This window comes from Aedes aegypti, chromosome 2 (genome assembly GCF_002204515.2).
Source record: "Aedes aegypti strain LVP_AGWG chromosome 2, AaegL5.0 Primary Assembly, whole genome shotgun sequence".
NCBI classification, from domain to species: domain Eukaryota; kingdom Metazoa; phylum Arthropoda; class Insecta; order Diptera; family Culicidae; genus Aedes; species Aedes aegypti.
In genome coordinates, this window is record NC_035108.1 from 471,787,616 (window position 1) to 471,798,249 (window position 10,634).

Below are 10,634 nucleotides of genomic sequence, written 5' to 3' on the forward strand. Positions count from 1 at the left end.
GAAAATGGCGCTGAACTGACAACTGTTACATGAACCACATGGTAATAAAAATAACAATATGTTTAGTACTAAATACATTCTTTGTCATTGTATCTTCAACTTTCTAGAAGAATACCCCCATGAAAAACTTTTCCTAGTAGAGCTATGACGAAACGCCCCACTTACCCCAGATTCTCACTTGCCCCGCGGTACCTTATCTGTAAAAAAAGATGGAAAGCGTCAAGCAATCCAAAAACGATTAATGATGACTACTTTGAAAGAAGCGTATACACGCTTCAAGGAAATTAACGAAAATATTAAGGTAGGTTTTTCCTCATTTGCAAGCCTTCGTCCAAGGCAATGCAAGCTTCTATCCAATTCAGGAACACATAATGTTTGTGTGTGCACAACACACGAAAATATTAACCTAATCTTACATAGTTTGAAAAGAATCAATTTATCAAAGGATATTAAAATGTTAACTGGTAGTCTTTTGTGTGAAAATGCAACATCAAATTGCTATCTACGATCTTGTTCGGATTGTCCAGATTCTTCATCATTGGAAAATACTTTATTCGCTGAGTTTGAAGAAAATTATATTGATCAGTTATCATTTGAGCAATGGGTGACCACGGATAGGTGTGACCTAGAAACTATTGTAAAACCTGTAGATGAGTTTGTGTCATTTTTTGCTTGAAATTAGAAAGCTTAATTCCTCACGACTTTATTAAAACAGAGCAATCCCGCTTTTTAAAAAATACGAAAAATACATTACAAGATGGTGAATTTTTAGTCATTTGTGATTTTTCTGAAAACTATACTGAAAACGTACAACAAGCTACAATTCATCCATTCGTTATTTATTTCAATGGAAGTACGCAAATTGAACATTTTAGTTTTATTGTAATTTCCGAAGATTTAAGACACGACTCAGTATCTGTAAATTTGTTCATTGCCAAAATGATTAACTTTTTACGCGTTGATAAGGATAAAGAAATCAGAAAGATATATTTCATGTCTGATGGAGCAGCATCGCAGTACAAAAACCGTAAGAATTTTTCGAGCCTATGTCAATTTAAATCAAAGTACGGAATTGATGCAGAATGGCATTTCTTTGCTACGTCACATGGCAAAGGTCCTTGTGATGCTATTGGAGAAACCATAAAGCGCATGGCCACAAGAGCAAGTTTAGCCAAAGAACGTGAGCATCCAATTAAAACTGCAAAAGAACTATTTGATTGGGCGAATCGCAGAAAAGAAGAAGATTTAACAAAATTATCATTTTGTTTTACTACTACTGAAGAGTACGAATTAACGGCATCAGAGCTCAGCGAGCAATATAATAACGCGAAAACGATCCAAAGAACCCAAAAATTTCACTGTTTCATTCCATTGTCAGAAAATAAAATTAAAGCAAAACTATACTCGAACTGTACTGATAATGATGCAAAAGTGTTCGATATTGTAAAAAAAATTGAAAAACAATAAATAAATAAATAAGTATTAATAAAATGTTTTCATGATCTCATAACGCATACCCAAATCCAAAACTTTTAAAGTTTATATATAACATTTAGAAACTCATCGATCATACTATAAAAAAAAATATCCTGGTAAAAAAAAAATTATTTTCGTGTAATCTGTTAATTCATTTTAATTTATACATATAAAAATATACATATAATATTTATACATATACATAATATACATAATACTCATGAATACATGAAAACGACTTGTTTAATTCACGCAAGGCCCTTAACAATAAAATCAGCAACAAACTGCGGTTCCCGTAATAATTTACACCGAAAAAAAAAAAAATTTTTTTCTACTTTGTTTATTTATTTATTGGTTTACCATCACCAAATTTTTATGGTAGATAGCTAATATAATGGACCGTTTTCCCTCAAAAAATTACGTTGGTATTCCGATAGGGTTTTGAGATATTTGAGTTTTTGTGTCAAAAATTATGTTTTTTAATGCAAAAAAAAAAATTTTACTGTGTGTATTTTTTTTGGAATCTTTATTTAGTTGTCTAACTTTGTTTCTTTAGTTGTCTAACAATCGAACGAACCGTTTTTGCTGTGCAGCTTTTTGAATATTTTTGAACCATTTTCACATACACCCTTTTGAAAAGTTAGTCGTGACTCAACTTGAAGATTTGATATCGGAAAATGACGATTTAGATGGAACTGGAAAACTGTGCAAAGTTTCAGCTCAATAGAAAAAAATGAATTAAAAAATTTACCAAATTTTGGTGCTGTGGCTTGGAATCACTCAATAGGGTCCTAAAGCCCTGTCCCAATTTTAGTGCCAAACGCTTAAGTTTAGGCCAAAAACACATGTTTACTCAATTTTCTAATGTTTTCCGTTGGTTAAAGCCCAAAAATACATTTTTTTAGATTTTGTCACATCTGTTGGCTTAAACTCAAATTTTGGGTGTATTTTGTTTTCCGTGTCCCTTACGAAATGTCAGATAGGAACAACCCCAGTGGTCGAACTAAAACCCCTGTGGTGTTTTTGTCGACTAAGCGAACGTCAAACATGATCAAAAGTGTCAAGGTTTAAATTAAAGTTTAAACATGATATAGCCATTATTTGAGCGGGAAAAATTGCTAAAGTAGTTACAGTACCATGCTTTTTCGTGTTATTAAATAAAAACAAGATTTCATTTAAAATTTTAGGACCCAATTGTGCAAAACGTTTCTTGATTTCTTTCTGCAAATCCTGCCATATAATTTTCATAGCAGGATCGCGAGTGCGTTGAAATTGCCTTATCCTCACGTTTTTAAGACGAATCAAGAGTTTAAGATCATCGTCTATAATCACGGAAATTTTATTTCACATTTTGGAATTGCAATGCTCCTGGCTTCAACAATGGAATTTGTTAAAGTTTCAAGAGCATTGTCAATATCAAGTTCTGTTTGTAAAGAAATGTTAACATCAAGATTAGAGTCAATATATGTTTCGTATATATTCCAGTCGGCTCGAAAATAATTGAAAGTGGAGCTGATAGGGTTAAGAATCGCTTCATGGGATATTTCAAACGTAACAGGGACATGATCAGACTCAAAATCAGCATGAGTAACTAATTGGCTACAAAGATGACTAGAGTCGTTTAAGACCAAATCAATCGTAGATGGGTTTTAGAAGAGGAAAAACATGTAGGGCTATCAGGGTATTGAATTGAGAAATATCCTGAAGAGCACTCATCAGATAAAATTCTGCCGTTGGAACGACTTTGAGAATTATTCCATGATCGATGTTTGGCATTAAAGTCACCAATGACAAAAAATTTTAACTTTCGCATGTCAGTTTGGAGTAAATTAACTTGCTGTCTGTTAATAGATTAACAGAAACATTGTTATTTCGTTTAGTATGTTATGGGTCTCGACTATCAAGGTTACCCGCATTATCAAAGTTACCCCGTTTTACTTTTTTTCCTGTCCCACGTATCTCTCATATATTCTCGCTAGTCCAATTTATGCTCGTTTACTTTTCAATGCCCGTATTTCATCTCTTGACCTTCGTGATGTCTCGTCTCGTCTAAAAACATATGAATCCAGTATGCACATTTGCACGAAATTGTATCTCCGATCTATCAAGGGCTGTCAATGTTGGTCAGACAATGTAAGCGTGAGTAGGGAAGGAAAAGTTTCGATCAAAAAAGTTTTAAAGTTCAATCAAATTGAAGTGCTCCGCCCTCACGTTCGTCAGTCTTCGAAAACCTTTGTTTCATTACCCAAATCAGTTTGATCGAATACCCCCATCCGTTCCGATGCAATTTGTTTTAATAGAACGAATACCTGGCGTCAAAGTTTTCACCGCGTTCGAAGACATACCGTAAGAACGTCGAAGCAATCAAAACTTTTTCACCTGATTTGTTCGCATGGTATTCCGGTGTGAAAGTTGCATATCCCACCCTGAAAGTGTTAGGTAAGTGCATCACATGTGGTGCACGGAAATTTATGCTCTGACGAAAGCCGGGTCTTCAGCTGATGGTATTTGTCTAGTCTGTGTTTTTGAAGCGAACTTGAATGTACAATAATCCGTTGAAAGTTTAGCTGGAAGAATATTTTATTCTAATGTTGTTGTTCATCAGATTGATAGAAACATGTTTTTGAATGCATTTAATAATTATGCTAAACAGTGTATCCTATAAAATCTGAATTATTCATTCGAATGCAAACTTTTGAATGTTAAATGCGAATGCCAGAATTGATGGAAAATCGATTTAGTTTTAATTGGTGTTCACCTTGCGCACTCAGGTGCGAAAATGACACTTTTTCCCCAATAGTTTATTCACAAGTGGTGGGGGATGTCGGTGTTGCAAAAAGTGTTAAGTAGAAATGCAAATTCAAGAACTGAATGCCATTATTACCTAGCGAGCAGTGGCAGTACAGTGCAAACAATCACCAAAATGGCAAGCATTCTTGATTGCCCGATTGTTTCGGTCAACGCTCGGGTGTGGCGCTTTTGGTCGTTCGTTTTGAAGCACGATGCCATGCGTTATATCAGCATTATACCGGTGACTGTCATGACATTTTTCATGTTCACGGATTTGTGTCGTTCGTGGGGAAATATTCAGGAGCTCATAATCAAAGCCTACTTTGCAGTGTTGTACTTCAACGCGGTGGTAAGACATATGTTGTGTGTAGTTCAGGAATAATTGTTAATCATGATTTTTCATTAGTTGAGAACTCTAATTCTAGTAAAGGACCGTAAGCTGTACGAAAATTTCATGCAAGGGATATCCAATGTCTATTTTGAGATTTCTGTAAGTATCAGTAAACGAGAGAACACTATTTTTTAAGGCTATGTAGCTCTTCAATTGTTCTAAGAGCCATAAGATAAGCTCGAAACTTCAAAGTAAAAAAATCAGTGTTCGAAACTGATATTGATTTAGAAAAAGAATCACTACATGTCGATTTTCTATGAATTGATTTTCAACGAAATACCATTTAAAGGTTAAAAAATAGCAAACAAACACAACGAATGATTTCGTAGAACGAAAAAGCGAAAAACGCGTTTCTAGGAATAGTAAAACGTGTATTTGACAAATATCTCATAAAGTTGCTGAATCGACAGATTGTCGAATAGTGAACTTAAATGGCGTTAAGTATACGAAATCTTGTTATACGAAATGAATGTTCTCAGTGTATGCCTTAATTTTTGGAATCAATCTCCATCAATCGTTCGAACCAATAGAAATATTAGTAGTAGAACGCTAATGGCGTAGTCGTCGCAAAACTAATTTCAATTTTTATTATCCTAAATTATGGTTTTTCATTGTTTGTTCTATACCATGATGTTGTTTTGGTTTTTAAAATTAACCTGACACTTTGAGGCCCGGTACTCACGCTGTCAGTTCGTTGCAATCTAGATGTTGGTAACACGAACAGCAGCGACATTACATTCTTAGGTTAATGCTTCTACTTTCGAACCTGTTGAAACGAAAAAGAATTTGTTTTTCTTTTCAAATTTAGCATATCGACGATCATAAAATCCAAAGCCTACTGAAAAGCTACACGGTTCGTGCTCGAATGCTGTCAATCTCAAACCTTGCGCTCGGTGCCATCATCAGTACCTGCTTCGTAGTCTATCCAATTTTTACCGGGGAACGTGGTTTACCGTACGGAATGTTCATCCCTGGTTTGGACAGTTTCCGCTCACCGCACTACGAAATAATTTACATAGTGCAGGTTGTTTTGACATTTCCCGGTTGCTGCATGTACATCCCTTTCACCAGTTTCTTCGCATCGACTACTTTGTTTGGACTGGTGCAAATCAAAACCTTGCAACGCCAGCTGCAAACTTTCAAGGACAACATAAGCAGCCAGGACAAGGAAAAAGTCAAAACGAAAGTTGTCAAGCTTATCGAGGATCATAAGAGAATCATAACTTACGTCTCGGAGCTGAATTCACTTGTGACTTACATCTGTTTTGTCGAATTTCTCTCGTTTGGAATGATGTTATGCGCTTTACTTTTCCTCTTGAATGTTGTAAGTTTTACTTTTCCCATTCTGTGTGCCAAAGCGAATAACATTTTTCTTCGTTTCAGATTGAAAACCACGCGCAAATCGTCATCGTCGCCGCCTACATCTTTATGATAATTTCTCAAATCTTCGCCTTCTACTGGCACGCCAACGAGGTACGGGAGGAAAGCATGAACCTAGCCGAGGCAGCCTACAGTGGCCCATGGGTCGAGCTGGACAATTCAATCAAGAAAAAGCTCCTGCTGATAATTCTACGGGCCCAGCAGCCCCTGGAGGTGAGCCAAACTTTCTTGCAAAGACGATAATTTATGCTTCCTGGACTTTTCCTTCGCCACAGATCACAGTAGGCAATGTCTATCCGATGACGCTGGAAATGTTCCAATCCCTGCTGAATGCATCCTACTCGTACTTCACCCTGCTGCGTCGGGTTTATAATTAAAATGGAAAAATAAGAAATGGAGACAACGACGATGGACACAGTGGCTACGAAACTTGGACTAACAAACGCACTCGAACGAACTTTTTTTTTTCTAAAGAGTAGGATCTCACTTTTTGGCATCAACACAGCAAGCCTTGGGCTCTCTGGCATTCACAATGTTTTACATTTTCTGCTGCATTGCACAAACATTTACCTTTTGTTGTTTGGCTATTCATGTAGAAGAAGTGAAGTGTTCAGTTTTGTACTGATAAATTCGAGCATGAGCAAACATGAATGGATAAGCATATTGAGATATTTGTAGGAATATAAAGTGACTGCTTTTCTTGTAACATGTAATGGAACACTATCTAAGCTATGAAACTGTTTCTAGCACTCTAACGCTTTCTCTGTGTGAAATGAATAATTGATGTTATCTTGCTATTCATTCTCTTCGAAACAAGCGCTAAAAGTAAGCACACGCTATAAGAATAAGGTAAAGACTTGTGTACTTTGACGTATTCCAACCCTATGAGTATAATCTCAATAAAGAGAATAAAAAAGTAGATTTAACTATTTTATCTTTTAATCCAGCCTTATTGTTTATCGTTTAACAGAAACGCGTATTTTTTCTTAATGCTTAGAATACAAACTTAAAGCTTATTTTGAAGCAATTTAAATGCTTTTCAATAGCCTCAGAGTTGAATTTTCAACATTATGTTAATGTTGAGCACCTACGATACATGGTAGGTATCAAGTCATAAATGATTCAATAAGGTTTGACTCCTTCTTATCCACTAATCAATTGGAGTTTTCAAACTTAGCATGGTCTGCTGGACAAGATTAACCCATTCCATTAACAATCGAGAGTTGCTCTGGCCACGTCCTAGCAACAACTGGAATTTGTGATTAGTTGAGTACGTACCTAAGAGAGTTACAGAGACCTCTCCGTTTTCTTATATTACATGTCATCAAAGAATTTTCTATGAAAAGTTGATAGACATAGGGGCTGTCCTTTCATTACGTAGGACAATTTTGACAGTTTTCGACCTTCCTCTCCCTATGATGATTTTTTTAATGAAAATAAAATAAAAATAATTTGTATGGCACGTAAGATATCTCAGGATGGAGGAGGGGCTCCATGACCTCTTACGTGATAAATGGACGATCCCATATATTTTCAGTTCTTTTTTATAAGGAGTGCACTTGGGAATGAACTTAAGAATGTTTGGGCAACGGCAAGAAACATGTTTATTTTTGATAAGACTGTCGACCCCGTCATATTTTAGACATTATCTTCTATCTCTAAAACTCGATAGCATTGCATAAATTATAGAAAACAGCCATTGATTAGATCCTGCCAAAGGGTAGGGAAAGAGGTACAGCAAAACTGTTGAGAAACTAAGTAATCGATGATTGATTAGAAGTCTTGCGTAGCAACCAGTTTGTTACTGGGGAGAAGCTAATTTGTATTACACTCTTGTACTAATCACCAACAGTAGAAGCAGGTCCGTCGCACTCGGGCTCAGATTGGGTACCACTTCTAGTACTGCATTTGGTCCCTCGGTAGTGCAAAAGGTACCCAAGTTTGACAGATCGCAGTACACTTTGAACGGCATTCTAGATTACCTTATGAGCCATAAAATTTTGGGCAACTGCAAGGGACATGGAGCTCTTTAATTTGTCTTTGGTAGAAACATTAACCTAAGAATGCTAATGTCGCTGCTGTTCGTGTTACCAACATCTAGTTTGCCACGCGCTGACAGCTTGAGTACCGGTCCTCAAAGTGTTAAATAAATTTTAAAATCATCCACTACAACATGGCATCGAACAAACAATGAAAAGATACAGTTAAAAGTGATAATAAACTAATTCAGTTTTGTGAGAACACCGCCATTAGCGTTCTACTACTAATATTTCTATTCCGCCAACCAATCAAGACGTTTTTCAATAAAAAACTTGTTCATTGTTCTTCGAAACCACTCCGTATTTTCTCTGAACTCAAGAAAAACTAAGCAATCTATAGAGAATTTTGGAATCTCCCTATGATAAGTTTTCATCTTTACCATCTTAAGGGATGAAATGGCTGACAATTTGAGAAAGTGTTGATACCGGACGTTCCCACGTCACGCACGTTACAATCCCAAATTTACTAGAATCTTGATCTTTGAGCAGACATGAACCCCTTCCCCAATGGAGTCTATAAGGTTAATTAGGAGTCTTATATCAACAGCTATACGCTTATTCATACAACTTTACAAAAGAGTTTCTTACCAATAAGTTCTACTTTGGTGATGCTTGTTCTAGAGTTAATACACTTTTGTGGTTTTCATGAACTTTCATAAAAATAAAAAATGGAATGGTGTTTGTTTGAATTAAATGATTATTTCTCTAAACTAGCCGGATGAGTTAAAATTCACACAAATAAAGTCAAAAAAAAATATTTCTCTGTTGCATTGGTTAAATGTTCCTATGTATTTGAGTCAAGGAAACGATTTGGAAAATTCTCTAGAATAACTGGAAAAACAACTGTAAACTAGTCTGTCGTTTTGTATGAGAGATTTTATATTATTTTTTGCAATTTCTCATCGTAATAGGCTGTTATTCATCCCGCCAATCTGTCATGAAACGGCCTACTTTCCTGCACTGACTTATGCAGTGCGGTAATGATCCATTACGCAACTGTAATCAGTTGCGTAACGAATACTACGCAACGCTTTTTCATTTCGCAACTGTTTTGGGTTGCGTAATGAATCAACAATATACAACAACAATAACAATTTTCAGAAATTTCAATATAATAGTGAATGCATTCTGATATGGTTTCTGAACCCTCAAGTGGTCTTCTACGAAATTGCAAAATAGTTATTTAAGCAACAAGTTGCAAAATGATGATTTTTTCAGCACGAGTTGTACATTTATCCAACGAGGCTTGCCGAGTTGGATAAATACAACGAGTGCTGAAAAAATCGAGTTCTGCAACGAGATGCATACAACATTTTTTGCTATTACGAAAATGCCGTTCAATTGAATTAGACAGCACAAACATATTCCAAGAGTATCCACATGGCCCTCCATGTGATGCATAGTCTCAGTAGTTTTCAATCAGGTAGGCTGTAAAACAGCAACCTGATCTTGCGTAAGACAATCAGAAATTTTCACGCTTCAATCCATATTCTATTGATCTGATTTCGACGACGGATCAGGTAAGACGCCGGATGCAATTTTTGAATTATTTAAATTATTCCTCGTGTGTCAACCTGCCTGCACGAACTGTGAAGAGACGTGGAGTTAGGCTTCGGTCATTTTGGAATTTACTCTACAGCAAACTTCGTAATCACTGGGTGATCCGATTGTAAATCAGAATGGTTCCCTAGGCTCCCTTTAGGCGGATATGAATCGCCGAATCAAAGACATATTAAAGACCTCCATGTCCCTTGCAGTTGCCCAAAATTTTATGGCTCATAAGGTAATCTAGAATGCCGTGAAAAGTGTACTGCGATCTGTCAAACTTGGGTACCTTTTGCACTAACGAGGGACCAAATGCAGTACTAGAAGTGGTACCCAATCTGAGCCCGAGTGGGACGGACCTGGCCGAATGCTTGCAGAAACTGAAGCATTGTCTAACTAGTCATTGAGATTCACAGGGCAGTTCAATCAATGGCGTTTGAAGAGTCACAGATACTTAGTTGGTGACTCCCAAAACAGAACTGAAAAGTGCTATTTTTCAGCACCGAAAAGAGTGCTGAAAAGTAGCACTTTTCAGTTCTGTTTTTGTTGTCAGGAAAAGTAGGCCGTTATGTGATTCATTTCCTTGATATAAAGTAGGCTTATATGCAACGTAATGGCAAAAAAAATGTTGTACGCAACTCGTTGCAGAACTCGATTTTTACAGCACCGGTAGTAATTATCCAACTCGGCGAGCCTCGTTGGATAAATCATTATTCTACAACTTGTTGAGTAAACTACTATTTCAGCAGCTTACTTGATGACAAAACGAAGTTTGACGGGACCACTAGTATTTAGTTAGTAGTTTACGGAACAAGTTGCAGAATGGTGCTTTTTACAGCACGAGTCGTAATTACGACGAGTACTGTAAAAATCGAGTTCTGCAACTGTTGTGTTGTGTACATTTTTTTTGCAATCTCGTATAAGACCACTTGAGGGTATCAGAAATTATATCGGTATGAATTCACCATTATTTTACAATTTCTGATAAATTGTTGTGTTATGATTCCTCACGC

The 10,634-nt window shown here is 36.3% G+C and overlaps 1 protein-coding gene across 1 annotated transcript; it reads left to right on the top strand.

Moving 5' to 3' along the window:
* Positions 1–4,358: 4,358 nt before the first annotated feature.
* Positions 4,359–6,814, top strand: LOC5567346 (odorant receptor Or2). Its single transcript, XM_001651706.3, has 5 exons — positions 4,359–4,615; positions 4,673–4,756; positions 5,466–5,981; positions 6,041–6,250; positions 6,313–6,814. Exons 1-5 carry the CDS (start codon positions 4,400–4,402, stop codon positions 6,412–6,414), a joined length of 1,128 nt encoding a protein of 375 aa, XP_001651756.3. The 5' UTR covers positions 4,359–4,399; the 3' UTR covers positions 6,415–6,814.
* The last annotated feature ends 3,820 nt before the right edge of the window (positions 6,815–10,634 follow it).

What these genes read in the sequence shown, in the direction of transcription:
- LOC5567346 (XM_001651706.3), top strand. Translation starts at nt 4,400, where the DNA reads ATGGCAAGCATTCTTGATTGCCCGATTGTTTCGGTCAACGCTCGGGTG. An exon ending in TGTTGTACTTCAACGCGGTG is followed by an intron (nt 4,616 to 4,672) that starts GTAAGACATATG and finishes ATTTTTCATTAG; the next exon opens with TTGAGAACTCTAATTCTAGT. An exon ending in ATGTCTATTTTGAGATTTCT is followed by an intron (nt 4,757 to 5,465) that starts GTAAGTATCAGT and finishes TTTCAAATTTAG; the next exon opens with CATATCGACGATCATAAAAT.